At 37.9% G+C, this 15,402-nt stretch overlaps 1 protein-coding gene across 4 annotated transcripts in view; it reads left to right on the forward strand.

Annotated features, from left to right (window-relative positions):
• Nucleotides 1–15,402, forward strand: part of CDKAL1 (CDKAL1 threonylcarbamoyladenosine tRNA methylthiotransferase) — a 377,880-nt gene that overhangs the window by 227,598 nt on the left and 134,880 nt on the right. For all 4 annotated transcript variants that reach the window (XM_088053806.1, XM_005525251.3, XM_014254558.2 and 1 more), the window contains one exon: nt 5,555–5,721. In XM_088053806.1, the coding sequence (XP_087909932.1) occupies nt 5,555–5,721 (167 nt within the window). The remainder of the gene's footprint in view (nt 1–5,554; nt 5,722–15,402) is intronic.

A 15,402-nucleotide genomic window follows, 5' to 3' on the forward strand; every position in this document is an offset into this window, starting at 1 on the left:
ATCTATACTATAAGGTCTAGCTGGCAGTTACTAAGAGTATTTTGCAGCCAGTATTTCATGTCGTTCATAACAAGGTGGAATCTGGGAGATGATACCCAAATTAGGGGAGTACTTGACTGGCTGGAAGGTACAGCTAATATTGCAAGGGACCTCAGCTACCTGGAGAAATGGACTTACTGTAAGTTCATGAAGTTCAACAAAGGCAGGTAAAATATCCCAAATCTGGGATGAAATTACACCATGCTGCATTAGGGATGTGGAGAGCTGTCTGTCTGGGAAGCAGCTTTGCAGCCTTTGTAGTTCCTGTGGGAAAGCTGGTGCACATGAGTCAGCAGTGGAACCCCTCTGCAATTTCCAGCTGTGCCCCAGCTGCTGTTGAAGAGTGCAGCCACAGGCCCCGGGGAGCAACTGGTGCCTTGGACTTGGCAATTATGAGACGTCACAGAGAGAGTGCTCTGTCCGTTTTTGGGCGCCTCAGGACAAGGCTGACACACTGCAGCAATTCAGCAAAGGGATATTGAAATGATCAGGAGGATGGAGCACATAATAGACAAGAAATGTATTTGTGAAAGGAAAGCTAAGAGGAGTTATTATTGCTGTTTACGACTGCCTAATGGAACAGTATAGATAAGACAGCCAAACTGTCTTGAAGTCAAACAAGTCTTGCAGAGGTAGGATAGTAGGTAACAAGATGGACAAGCTGGAAGACAGCAAATTACAATTAGGTGCAATTAAAAATATTTTATCCTTAGGGTGGTCGAATATTGGAACAGGTTACCCAAAGTGTCTGTCGTATTGCTGTCCTTGGAAATATTCAGAACACAACTGCAATTGCAGTAGGTCAGCCCATGTACATGACATTGTTCTGATCTTGTTCTTCTGTTTGTGGCAAGCATTAAGAAAGCTGGAGTGGACAACTATCTTCCATGTCCTTAAGACTGTCCAGAAGGGTAAAAAAAACAGGTCTTCTAAGAGGAAATACTTCTGAGCATTAATAAAGATCTTCTAGAAATTCAGACTCTGAGACGGTTTGTACACAGTGTGTCATGAGCAGAGCTGCAGCTCTGCATTTATCTGTACAATACAGTGCTGAACCATAAGTTCACTTGCATTTTTACAAAATATGGAAAAAACATTGATCCTTGAGGTCATAGCTTGACAGTTTGCCTCTTTCCGCAGCCCTGAACCTAGACCTGTCTTTTTTACTTCACTCTACTTGCATCATCTGCTTGCCAGATACCTTTCATTCTCTAACTGTGACAGTTTGGTGTGAGTTACTATCTGAATAACTAGGGTTTGTACAGGATTTTTACCAGCTCCATTCTTTCTATCTTCCAGAAGACCAGTATATATACAGATGAAATAAGGATAAGAGTTTCTTGGTGAACTGGAAATTAATCCTTCCAAATCCCCCTTAGCATCAGTGCGTTGTTCCCAGTTTGATTTTCTCTTTCAGGGAAGTCCCTGCAATGGGATACTTCAGTGCTGATCCATGTGGTTGAACTGTATTAAGAGGACACTTGGATGATAGTGAATCAGTGCTCGCAGAGTACTTCACAATTACAGGGGGAAACTGATTCCCCCAAATCTCAGTTTCTACTTAAACTTGCATTATATACAGATTGGTACCGTGATCTGCTATATGCACAGTTCTTCACAATTTCCCAGCTGAGGCACTGATTCAGTAATCTAGCACATGCACATCAGGTATGTAAATGGTTCCTGTAAAATCCATGCTGGATAAATAAACTCAAAACACTGAAGAGAAAATAAATTAGGCTAAAGCTCATTCTGAACAATTAATTTGGTGTTTTCTAAGCCTTTATCTTTGGCCATGATTTTTTTTGGTTTTAAATAATTCTAAGGTTGTGATCAGGAATGGTCAGATTGACTGTTCTCAAGTCTGCAAGACACAAACATTTATGGAAGACTTCCCCTTGGCAGATGGTCTTTCAGATTTCTGTGGTGCAGTGGGAGAAGTATTTCTGTGGTCTGTGCAGCACTGCAGACTGCCATAAGAATTCAGTGTTGGAGCAGGAACCTCAAGGAGGTCATGCAGTTATTGATAAGCATATGTGGGCTACTGAGAGGGTCAGAGTCTGGGGCCTCCCGCTGAGGCAGCCTGCAGAGAATTGCTCTGTTGGAAAAGCCACTCCTGTTAACATTAAAAAATCTGCCAGGAGAGAGGAGAACAAGAAGGGGAGGAGAGAAGGAAATTGAGGAGGGGGGATTTGGGGATTGAATTTCATTTGTACAAAGTCAGTTATCAAGTATGAGATTTTCAGTGGGGTTGGTGTTCGGTATTTTAACGTCTTCAGATCTTTTTGTAGATTGAAATAAATTCATTTTTCCGATGGACTTCACTTCCCTTCAGTTTAAAAGATGGTACTGCTGAAAACAGTGTTTACAATTGTGAAGTAAAAATAAAGTGAAGTAAAAATGCTAGAAGTTATTTTTATTAAAGAAATTAATAATTTCAAGTAGTGTCTAAACGAGAAGTGCACAAATTTTGTAAAAGTGATAGATATAAGATTACTTATCTCCTTTATGACAAGGATTGTTTACCCCACAAAAATGAAGTTAAATCCCATGTCAGATAATCTGCAATGAGTATTCTTTATATTTGAGACATGTGAGAAGGAACAGGGTCACAGCTTTCTTCATTTGCTTGGAGTCTATTCTTTTTCCAACATTTTTCGTTCTCAGTAATCTCCAGTTACAGCAGGGCAGAGATCAGAGGCCAACTGTTAAGGTTTCTCTTTTGTGCTGGAAAGTGATGGCAGAGTGAGAAATAAACCACGAGTTGTGACCAAAGGCAGACTTGTAATTACTTGGATATAATGATAATTGGCCTTAATACTGTAACAAATGCTCTGAGTTTGCACATCTGAAGTCTGCCGTTTGGATCAATTTTCTTGTTTACAAAATCAGCTTGCCTTTATTAGCACCAAAATTGCCCAGTAACAGAGTGGTGAAAGATCGAATGAGGTTCACTGCAAAAGAAATGAAAAAAATTCTGTACGTGATTAGACAGTGGATTTAAATATGTTCCTGTGGAGGGCTGGAGTTTGGAGGGGAACTGGGTGGAGTGAAAATAGGAAGTGTTGACTGACTTCATTAATACTGTTTGAGAGGTCTATTGTTTTCTCCTCTTACCTGGTGTAAGTTTAGGCTCCTAAATTGTGGATGCAAAGGAGTAAAAAAACCAACCTAAAATCAGTTGACACAAAACCTCTATCACACACAGTTATGTACAAAGTTGATTTATCCTAATGATCCTACTTGTAAATATTTATCACTCACAGTAGCTTTCAGTATTTGAAGATCCATTTTGTCAACCTGAAATTGGGACGTGAACTTTTTCCTAAAATACAGGTGTTCTTCCTCCTCCCTGCCCCCCCCCCCCCCCCTTAATAAGACTACATCCTTGGATCTCTCAGCATGAATTATTTCCATTGCTTGTTGTTCAACACCCTGATCAGAGAGCAGATGAGACATTTATTTCTGTTGTTGCTGATTTACTGTTACAGCTGCTTCCTCTTCTTGTGATTTAATTTGAAGTTTCAGCCCACCAGGGGGCTAATGGTCCCCACCTATGCAGCTTTAAAAGCTCGTTGTTGTTTTCCACTGGAATGTTATTTCCATTCCTAGCCAGTGATTTATTTTTTTTTCCTCAGTGTTCATCTGGTAACTGTGAGGCAGTGTTCCACTAGCAATTTTCATGAAAAAAAGGAAAAGGAAATCCAACCCAAACCCCATGCAACTGTTCAGGCTGAAAGCTTGCAAATGAGAATTACTCTGTTACAGTAGAAACTCAGCAAATCAATAAATAAGTTTTGTAGTGTTCTTACGGCTATTGGAGACTTACATAAAGAAATCCAATCTAAACAAAAGAGGACCATTCAATCATTTAGATTCCTTACATTTCTCTTCTTTATAACATAGAGCATATAAAATTCACTTCTTTTTTCATGTGTTTCAGGAAAATGTAGGGCAGGCAGCAAACCCAAGAGTATGTTTCATTGTGGGTACTGCCTGTGGTGAGATGAATTCCAAAAACATTAGCAAGTGCACTGAAATCCACTGCGTGATTGTGTCCTGCAGGCAGATTCTGCGCAGGGTGCTCAGTTTGAGTGTGACTACAAACTTGTGTCTGCAAATGGTCAACCAAAGAGCACTTAGTACTTCAGGGATGCTTTACACCACACTTCACTCAAGATCCAAATTGTACATTTCCCTCACTGACCTATTCTTGAAGCAAAACTTAAGAAGTAAGAAATTTTCCAGTTAACCTTTAATTTTAAAGTATTTTTTATTCTAAGTAATAAATTACCTTGAAAACATTTTTGTGCCGACAGGATTAACATTGATGCTCAGCATGGCTTGCTCTCTGCCATTATTGTTACAGTGTGAATTTAAGAGTAGCAGTCTTGAATTTACATTTTGCAAAACATTTGGTTTTCTAGGTTTATTGCTTTTTATGTGATTAAAGTCATGTGCTCAAGTTTTCCTCATTTGAGTATAAATTTGTAGCATAAACATTTACATTTTACGATACTTTCTCTGCTGGCCCAAAGAGTGCTTTGATGAATTACGCACCTTCTAGTGTTTGATTATTTCTTTTACCATTCCATGATTGGTTTTAAAAGTTATCTTATCTTGCTGTGAGTCACAGGTGTTTTCTTCACAGACACCCTGTTTTCAACGGTTTATTTCTTGCTTTGGGGTGGTAAGGAAAGGGAGAGGGATTTCATTGCAAAAAGGCTGAAAGCTGGGCAGGCAGGCAGAAGTGGCTGCATGAAACCTCAGTGCTTTCAACTATTATTAAAGGGTGCTGCAGTCTTTCCCCTCTTTGAGTAGGAGGATATTACTACCAAATATCAGTGTTCAAGGTTACTATTTACAATATAAATCAAATGCACTACTTCCTAAGGCTCCGATTGATGGAAAATGAAGCATTAACTGCCAGGAAACAGGTTTTTCTGTATTGCACTCAGTCGTGCAGTGGTCACTAACCTTTTCAGTACAACCTTAATATTGCGTTGCTAATTGTATAATTTAAAGAATGTAAGATTTTAATAGTTACTTCAGGAGGAATGTTAATCACAGTGCTTTACGGCTGGTTTTGCTCACTGGAAGCTTACCAGTTAATAAGCTAACTACTGTAATAACCATTAGTGCAAACTCTGCTTGGGTGATGTCTCTTGTGGTGTTTAATGAATTAGGCTCAAAAAATAAAACAGAGTACTAAACTTGTCTGACTTGCTGTAGAGGCAGCACAGAATTAGTCATTGGCTGTGAATGTTAATCACTCCACAGCAATGATAATTTACAGCATTGTTGTACCACTCTTGTGCTCATAAAATGAACTTAATAACCCACTGCTACCCATGGGATAAGCCTTCCTTCTCCTTCCCTCCCCTTTGCAATTGAATACCCAGTCTGGCTGCATAATAGCCATGTGAAATACTGCATTTAAAAGGGTGAGCAGCTGTATGATAAAATAAACAGCTCTAAAACAGATTTGTTAATTATCTCTTTCTTTTATTCACAGAGGGTGTTTGTGAGATATGGCTGACCAGTGAAGACACAGGGGCTTATGGCAGAGACATTGGCACAGACCTCCCCACGCTTCTGTGGAAGCTGGTTGAAGTTATTCCTGAGGGAGCTATGCTGAGGCTTGGCATGACAAACCCTCCCTATATTTTAGAGCATCTGGAGGTAAGAAAGAAAAGGAATCATTTATATGCCGACATGGACGTTCATTGAGTGAGTCAGCATGGAACCTTGTGCGAAGTGTTTTCATTTTAAGCAGTAGCTTAAAAACATAATAGACTTAAAATACATCTACGAAATTAGACTAACAGTGTTAAACCATTTGCTTGAAACAGCAAGTTATTGAGATAATAAGATACTCAAGTAATTTTGGAATTATAATATTACTGGGATCTCTGACATGTAGGACTTTATTGTAGTGATGTTCATTTGTGCGTATGTCTAGTGTTTTCAAGAACTAAAGGAAATGTGATTTGCAAGTGATAGTCTGTGGGACTGAATTTTTCTTCCTGCTGCACCTCGACAAATATTTCCAGAAACACTATATGGTGGTCTCACTCAGTGATGCATTCATTATCCTATTTTTAGCGTGTTTCGAGTTTCCATGATAAGAAATAGAAATGTAAGTGTATATCTATGTTTAAAATACATGTAACGAAACAGTTCAATGAAATTAGAAGTACAAAACAGTGTGAATTTTAAATCTGCCTATTCATGCAGAGGAGGAAGTGAGAGCTTCTTCTGAAATGTAGATTGGTTTTGATGGATTCTGTCACTGAATGAATTTGTTGAAATTCCTAGGAACTGTCCATGGAATAAACATAACTGTAAAGAGGAAGAAAAAGGAGGGAAGGATGTAGTTGAAAGTAAATTTTGTAACCATGTGCATGTGTAATACCCAGATAAGTAGCTGGTATCCATGCTGCTTTCCCAAAGATAATATAACATTAATAGTTGCACTTGAGTTTTCTTAAGATGCCAAGGACAGTATTTTCTTATCAGAGTGCTATAATTGCACCTTTGCCTATTGTTAAAACATGTGGGCCAGAGGAATCTCATCTTGGTAGGAATAAGCAGGTTTTTACTTGCCCAGCTAAAGAATTTGAACTGCATAAAGTTGCAAGAAACTTCCTGGGTTGTTATCTTATTCTTTGGTTTAGCATACGCTTCACTGAGAGAGAATTTTAACTCAGCCCATTGAATAGGAGCCTTTAGGAAGTGGTGTGGTTCTGTTTTTGAGAACTTTGCATTGTGTCTGGGACTCTCATATCTGCCACAAGCTTTTCTTTTTTTATATTTTTTTAATTTAAGATTTTTCAGCATCTTGTACAAAAGCAGATCAAGCTTTTAGCAATTTTCACAGTTAATTCCTTTGCTTTCATTTTTAATTCACATTATTAAAAGTGTTTTGGCGTAGACTGCTGCTTTTGTCACTGCTGGTCATTGTATAAGTGCTCTCAAATCATTTAAAAAAATAGAAAAATCAGGTGCTGTAAATAACAAACTGCTCTGCTGAGATAAGGGGCACTCTTGATGTAATCCAAGAAAAGTGGAAAGAATGTTGCTTTCCTTCAATCATGTTAAGTGTGAGTATGTCACAAATCTGTACATTTATGATATCTAGTCTTCCTGTCTCTAAATTTTCCAGAAGTTGATGTAGGTATGGCTTATTTTTTACCTGACTCATATTTAGGAAAATTATTCTTATCTCTTCGAAAATGGATCTTTGGGTGTCATGGCAAAGGGAGGGGAATTCATGAAAGTCTGTTGAAAATGTGTGTCTTGAATGTTGCTGTGCAGAACGTGTGTTTGTGTGCTCCAGCCCTTTTGTGTAGTAGCAACATCTGCTGTTGCTCATCCTCTTCAGTGCTCCATACAATTTCCAGTTTATATGATTTTCCTAAGGATTATTTGATCACATTTCTGGGTTTCATGTGTGACCAAGAATTTCTGATCTTGAAATTTGGTGCCATAATTTTGCTGATTTGTCAAACTAAATTAGTGAGATATTTTTTTATTTTTCTTTCTGCATTTCTATTTAATCTGCTCTTCCAAACTTACCAGATTTTTCTCTGAAGGATCACTGGGGAATGTAAGCAGTCTCCTGTACACATTTTCACCAAACAAAATAAACTTTTTATGGGCAACATGCTTTTAACTTTCCAGTTGAGGAAAGGGTAAAACTGTAATTTGTTTAAAAAAACAAAATTAAGTGAGAAGCTGATTAACCCTCATATCAGTTGATTAGGATAAAATCCAGATGTAGATCTGTTATCTCCTAAGAAAGGTATGAAGATGTGTTATTCATTGCAAACATCTTTCATTAATTCTTTTCAAAGGTGCTACATGTTATTAATTTATTTTTTGAGAAGTCATATGTCTAATTATGATGTTGTTTGGCTTTCTTTGAAAAAAACTTACCTGGGAAAATGTACTAATCTTATGTTACTTTTTGTATGTAATGCAAAGGACAAAGTCATTCCAGTCATGTATCTTTTTAAAAAATCAGACATTTTTTGCAGTTGCATACAATTGTACACATGCAACTGCTCAGCAGGGGTTTGTTTAACTTTTGAAATGATATGTGGCACAGAGCAACAGTGGTCATCTAAATGTAGAAATTAATTTTGAGATCTGGACAGAGCTTCCTTAGAGACTCAGCCTAAAAGCAATAATTTTGATTTGTTTACTTTTCTTCCATGTTTATTTGGGCTTACCTGCAGGTAAGAGTGTTTCATCAGCCTCAGTGTCTGGGAATCAGTTTCTTAGTCTCCACTATGAAGTAACCAACAGCTCTGCTGTTCCACTGATGGAGGCCAGCACAAGGAGAGGAGGAGGAGGAAGACAACTTCCCTTGGGTCTGGAGTGCTGGGATTAGAGCAGAGGAGGGGGAAAAGGAAAGCTGTGAGAGCTTTTAATGGGCATTAAGATTCTTACGCTGGAAGGCCTGGTAGATCTTGGGGCCTGGACCAGTGGCCATTCAAACTCAAGTTTCTTTGAGGTAGGGAGTCACTTTTAGTTTTCATATAATTTAAAATAGCATTACCAGTGCCTTCAGCTGCTGCTGTCAGATAAATGCCTTTCTCTACTTGAAGATGTTTGTCATTTCAGACTATACTGTTGATCTCATGAAAATCGTTACTATGCTTGTGTTGTGTGGTCTGACAACTTAGTGCTTTAGTTTTTTATTCAGTAAGTATGGTGGCAGTAGTGCCTTGGTGTAGCATGAATAGTCTTGGGATGAGAAGCAGACACATGTTTTCAAATGATAAATTTTGCATTCACTTGGGCCTTCTTGTCTAAAAGGAAAGATGTGTTTGGAACCATGCAATGTTTTATAGTCATGCAAAATATAAAATACTTTTTGGCATGCTGGATACTAACCTATGTCATTACAAAAAGAACCTTTATCATAATTACTCAGGGTATAATCTAAAGTACTAGATTTTTTTTTTATCTGCTGTTTTCTTCAGCCATGGGTGATGTCTGTGCTTACACTAGTGCGTAGTATGAAGTATTAAGAGCAGATGAGGAAAACAGAGAATTTAGTAGTGAAGCCACTCTATCTAAATTTATCTGCATTTTGGAGTCTTTACTTCAAAATAAATTTAATTCTCTTAATCAAACTTTCCTGCTACCCATGATCCAAAGCTGTTTCAAAGACATACCATTGGTTTGAATCCCTCTGTTCCACCCAGGGCTCTGAGTACATTCACAGTGAACCCGGAATATGGATACTGCTCTGATTTCCTTGGAAGCTAATTTAGTCTGTCCACTACGAAGTTCAACCCAGACTGAATGAACCAATGGCTGTGAAGGGAGCATGAGGAACTGCACTTAAAAATTTCACTGCTGCTTTCAGTAGGCACATCAAAATGAACAGAGCAAATCCTGGCAGGACTTCTGCAGATGTCTTGTTATGACAGAGAGGATTATTTGGTGTGTTTAAAGAAACTGAAGAACCGGAGACTCCAACAGTTGCTCGTGGCACTAAGACCGCGAAAGAAGTTGGAGTTTGCTTTACCTGCAGGAGGCATCCTCAGTTTTCCTCTCAGAGAAAACCTGGCCAATCAATGGAGGTAGAACTGCATTTTCCAAAAATTTCTCACAGTCTTAGCAGTCAGTTTGAATGGATACGCCATGAAGCATATAACTTGCTTATTTCAAGGTTGGTCTCAAACTGAGATCTTGAGATATGCCCTTGCCCAGTGTCAGTCTTATCTTAAAACCTTGATGCAACATGACATTGAGGAAAACGGGATTTTATTTACATGGAAGAAAATTTTAATGAACAGACATGGACTATGTCCAGGGAAAAATAATTTGCCCCAGAATTTTTTGTTTTGTTTTGTTTTATGTAATGTGAAAGACAAGGTTAGTGTTATAATCCAGCATACAGTCCTAGAAAAGCCTTCAAGGAGTGTATGTGTGTGTGATTACCCTGTGTGTTCTTGCCCATATGTCTTTACACAGAGCTACTGCTCTAATTACACTCAATGCCAGATGTCAAAGATTTTATCACCCAATGGTATCAACATGTAGCAAAAGTACATAAGGAATACATCCTGCTTTAGAGGTAACCTCCAGGTGTTTTCTTCCCCAGTCATATTATGAAACTACTTGTTAGTGCTCTGGTGAGACAGTGTTTAACATCCACTTCCAGTGACTGATGGAAAGGGAGGGTTGGGAAAAATCCATTAAAGCAATGGTAGTAGATAAACAATGAATGGGAATTAGTCTGAAAAGTAAAAAATAAGGCAAAATGTATAGCAGCTTGAAATTAATATTCAGCTAATTTTCTTTTTAAGTATCTGGGGCTCTGTCCAAATCATAAGAGACTCTGGATCATCCAGACTAAAAGGGCAGGGACTCACATCTCAGCCTTAGCTTGCCTCCTTTGTGGATTTAACATAATCCCAGAGTTGTCTGGGATTTTAGTATGGCGCTTTCTGTGAGTGATGGGATGCTTCCAGATCTGTATAAAGGAGGCAGTTCACACCTGCCATTCCCGTAAGTGCTTAATTTCACATGACTAGATGAGTAGTTGTCTTTGTCACCTGTCAAAATGAGTCTGTCTCAAACCATACTATATGCCATCTGTGGGCTGTATCTCTGTTATTAATTCAGGACATTTGAGTGATACACCAGCCATTGAGATGGAGTCTGCATGGCAGCAGAGTCTTTAAATGCAGAAGGTGTGCCAAGTGTACCACGAGTCAGAGTAGTATTTCTTTGCTCTTTTGCTTTGATTTTTTGTGTCAGCTCGGTGTTTATGTTCCTTAACCTCATTGAAGCTGATACTCTACAGATGGCTGCCTCAAAAGTGCCCTGACGCAGCACATAGGAAATTATTACAGTAAAATTACTAATTCACTTTTCTTTTTTCTCTGTTGTCCTTTTTTTTCCTCTGAGTGCACCAAGCGTTTTTGAGTGTTGTGCATAAGCTCAAGTTTTGAATAACCTAGAGTGTAAGCTGCTTTGAAATGTGTTTAAAAAGGGAATAATATGCACACATTCCTCAATGGCAAATAAAAGGGCAGCATAATTTCAAGAATTAAAAGGACTTTAGGGCATGTATTTGCTTTGTTTCTAGTATTATTTCTTGTCATTTTCATAGACTGCTGCTTTTGAAAGTGCCAATTAAAATCTGTTGATTTGACCAGAAAAAAATGAAAACTGCAGCATACATTTAAATAAATGAATAGTTAAGCCCCTGACTTCTTATTACTGTTAGTTTTGTAGTGTTTTGTACTCAGTGGACCATGCAACTTTTTCTTGCTGTAATTAAAAAGTTGTCTCTATGCAAACTGTCTGTTTTGCTAGCTGTGTAATTGAAAGGAACCTCAGATACTAAAGGGAGGAGGATGGAGCAATTGCCTCTGTCCTCCTGGAAAAAAAAAAGCAAGGTATGAAGGGATGCTTACTAATTCCTTTGGTATTATGTTAAATGCTTATTTGTCCTGTAGAAGTTGTATGTGCATATTTGCTTATTCTGTGTATTCCTGCTTTTTATTTTTTAGTACGAAAATTGTCTGTCTCTCCTTCCTCTCAAAGCGTTCTTTGTCTCAAATATAGCGCATTTCCTTGAAATCACTCCTTAAGACATGGTGTCATGGGAACATGAGCTCACCCCAGAGTCAATGTATTTTTTTATATTATGGAGTTGAGAAATGGATGAATCTCTGCTGTGCTTTGGGATACATTTTGTTACACCATTTTCTCTAATCTAGAATTTTAACATCTCAGACACAGCAGATCCTAACGTCTGTAAATGCTTGGTGACATGTTCGTTTCCAGCTGGTAGAATATGATTTGGCTTAATAATTGTCAAAGTAAGAACCCATTTTACTCTTCCTGAAGAGAAATACACTGTATTTGTGAATCTTGGGTTCTCTCAAAAATCTTATCAAATTGGAAACTTTGAACAATAAAGGTTTCCTTCCGGACAACATGGAATATTTGTGTTGTTGGGAATGAAGCTCATGTTCTTTCTAACACTAGTAGAAAAAATGCTTTGAGAGAGATACATAAAAAATGGGCTTTATTTATGCAAAGTTCATTTTTCCATCAAGACAGAATATTTTATGCATGCCTCTAGTGCTCTTCTATATTTAATAATCTGTGAATAAAAATTGGTCTTGCAAAAAGGGGTTAACATTAAGTAGCACACTGCTTGACCAGTTAAATCTGTGCATATTATCTGTACCTTAATTATGATTTGCTCGTATGAATGTTGCTCTTGCTTGTTAGACTGCCTGAGAAGGAAGAGTATTTAAATGCAGACAGATCCACACTCAATCTTGTGCCGAGTGTCAGGCTGTCTGTCAATTACTTACAATACTGTCTCATCCCAGCAGTCCTTTGGAGCTGGAGCTTACTTCTGGTGAATTACTAGCAGAAAATAAAAATCACCATTAATTGAGCAATATGTTCAAAGAATGGGAAATGCATATATGGGGATAGTGCATGTGTGCTAAATAAAAGTAGGATTTTTATCAGTTGCCATGCGCTTCAAGGCATTGAGGTAGAAGCTATTGTCAAACATAGAGCTTGCATAACAAACTGTGCCATCTTCTTTTAATATTTCTGCCTTCATTGTTAAACAAATAACATCTCACTTTCCCAGTTATTTATATTATAATAAGTAAAGTTCTACCAACTACTCTTCATGCTGTTTCAAAAGCTTCTATTTAGTTTAGATGCATAAACCCTTTTGTTTTCTTTGATAGATGAGCTGTCACTTTTCCTGTGCTTTGCAGCATCATCTACATAATCTTCAGTAAGCCTGCTTGCTTCGTTAGGCTTTGGCATTTGTTTAAAAATAAGGTTGATTTTCTTGAGGTGAAGATTTTCTTTAAAAATGGGAAAAAGAAAATACATTATGTTCTAGAAATTTTAATAAAAGTGAACAGTAATATTTGCTTTGTGTTGTTGTACCACTGTTAATTGAGGAAAATATGTAAAATCTCATTCTTTGAATTCAATTGCTTTAGCTCTGTTAAATGTGCAAGGGTTACTGAAGAATGTAAATTCTATGATATAAGTCTCATCATTATGGTTCAGAATATTTTTATTCTGTTTTACTATGAAATTTAGGTCAGCTCACAAAAGAAAGTGATAGCACTAGCCTAAAGGTTTAAGTTTTGATTAAAACCTTCCACTATTTTCCTTCCACTGTACCCTGGTAAAGCAGTTGCTATTTTAGATATCATACTTGCTTGTTTGAAATTAAGGGAAACAATAGAGAAGCTTCCTGGCACTGCTGTCTTGGTGCAGATGAACTCTGGAGGGGTGTGCAATCCATTCTATGTCTTCCTTCTGAGCAGAAACCATCAATTCTTTTCTATCCTATGGGATTCTCATTTTTGAGCTGGAGAACAAATTCATAGTATAGATGAAACTAGCAATTCATTACACTCATTCAGCTTTCTGAAGACAAAAAGGTAGTGTGACAATCCTACTTGCCTATTGTGTGTGCCTCTCTATGCTTTAATTAATTTCCAAGGTTTTATTAGCATAAAGTATGATTGAGTCAGAGAGTTATTTAAAGTAGCAGTGTGCTGTTGCAATAAATCACCTTTTTAGTGACCTTCCCTAAAATATGTGTTTTTAATACATATTGAAAAAAGGAGTATTAATTTACTTCTGCAAAAAAAGATTTCATTTGAGGAGTGCTTAATGATGAGAAATTAGAGAGAACTATAGAGAAAATTTAAAAAAATTGTATATTTTCTTGCATGTCAGAATTAATAATTTCATAAGGAATTACTATTAACGTTTTGGTTGGCTGGTTTTAAGTCATGAAACCAACTCTCTAGCCAGTAATGAAATGTACACTTTACCTTAAGGTGAATCAATTTTTGGAACTGGACAAACAACACTCTGAAGCTCCACAAAGGCTCTTTAGGATTGTAACGATGGCTGAAGCAGCAACAATAACAGTTCTCATCTTTGAAAGCACTGAACCGTTTTCCTGCATGGTGCACAGAAATTAGTGTGGTATTAATGCTGAAGGTGTCACTGAATCAGCTGTATTTTGGTGATGTGGAGACTCAGATGTGCTTGGGCTCATGGCTCATCACAGGCTGAGTAATAATCAATCCACCCAATGGAGATGCTGACGCTTAACATTTTACCCAATAAAAAGTCAGTCTTGCTTTAATATTGGAAGCAAATTGTGATAGAAATGCCAGCTTGCTTATTGTGGAGAATTTCACGAACCAAGGTTTAAGACAGCTATACTGGGAGTTACTGGTTTTGTCAGAAAATATGAATAAATGGTACTGTGCAAGAAGTTTCTTTTCATTCTTGGGTATACCATGTATAATCTTGGAAAGAACCATGTCCACCTTTTAACAGAATAGGCGAATTCTTTATATTTTTGTGTTTACAAATCATGTATCTAGTGTTTTTGGTGCTGTGTGTTTTCTTTGTGCACTGACTCATGGGAAGAGATGGGACAAACTTCAGCTGAAGAACTGGACTGTGAAATACAGTTATTGTATTGTGATATTATCTGAATATCACTTACTGTGCAGGAGCTCAAGTTAGCTTGTGCTCTTATTTAATAAAGGAAGATGTGGCATGCTCTTGAAGGCATATTAGGTGGTTTTGGTATGGCATGGTTTGGTTTTTTAAGAGATTAGGTTTAATACATATTAAACTGTGAGGGAGGAAAAAACTTGTTTAGCTATGGTTTGTCTGTTTTCTGAGGTTGGAAGCAGTAGAGAGATCCTACACCTAGGAGAACAGCTGGGAACAGCTAAGGCTGAGCATATGGCTCTTACGGCTAGTTTTCCTATCAGCAAATCACAGCTTGCCATCTGGTTTATATCCACTTCGAAGGGTGGCCTGAGCTAATACCAGTTTTCTGTTTGGTAATGTAGAAGGCATTTTTCCCATATGACAAAACAGATTTTTGCCCTCCATCTGGCAACCCAAAGATTTGATTTTAAGTTTCAAATTACGTTGGCTAGAATTGCATGGGTTTCTAACTGCTCCAGTGTGACTTGCCTTTATCCTAATGACAGGATAAAGACCTGAGCATGTCATGTCATATTACATGGGGTAGGGGTTGCCACTAAGCTTGTCCATCGTGCGACTTCAGTACATCTCCCCCAGTTCATAAACAGGTGAGGGAGAGGCATTGCCTTCCAACCAGTGTCCTCAGGGACATCCCACACATTCTTAGTTTTTTACAGCCCCATTACTCACAAGGGGTGGGAAATGGGGGAGAGTTCCCTGTTTGTTTGTTTTAACAAAACTGCTATGGGCTCTCCAGACTGGATCATAGCTGTGTCATCATTCCCGTGCCTGCATCACAAGATCACATCTATTCCTGAGCTG

This window comes from Pseudopodoces humilis, chromosome 1 (assembly GCF_049639895.1).
Source record: "Pseudopodoces humilis isolate 2021_Gansu_Grassland_sample_001 chromosome 1, ASM4963989v1, whole genome shotgun sequence".
Taxonomy (NCBI): domain Eukaryota; kingdom Metazoa; phylum Chordata; class Aves; order Passeriformes; family Paridae; genus Pseudopodoces; species Pseudopodoces humilis.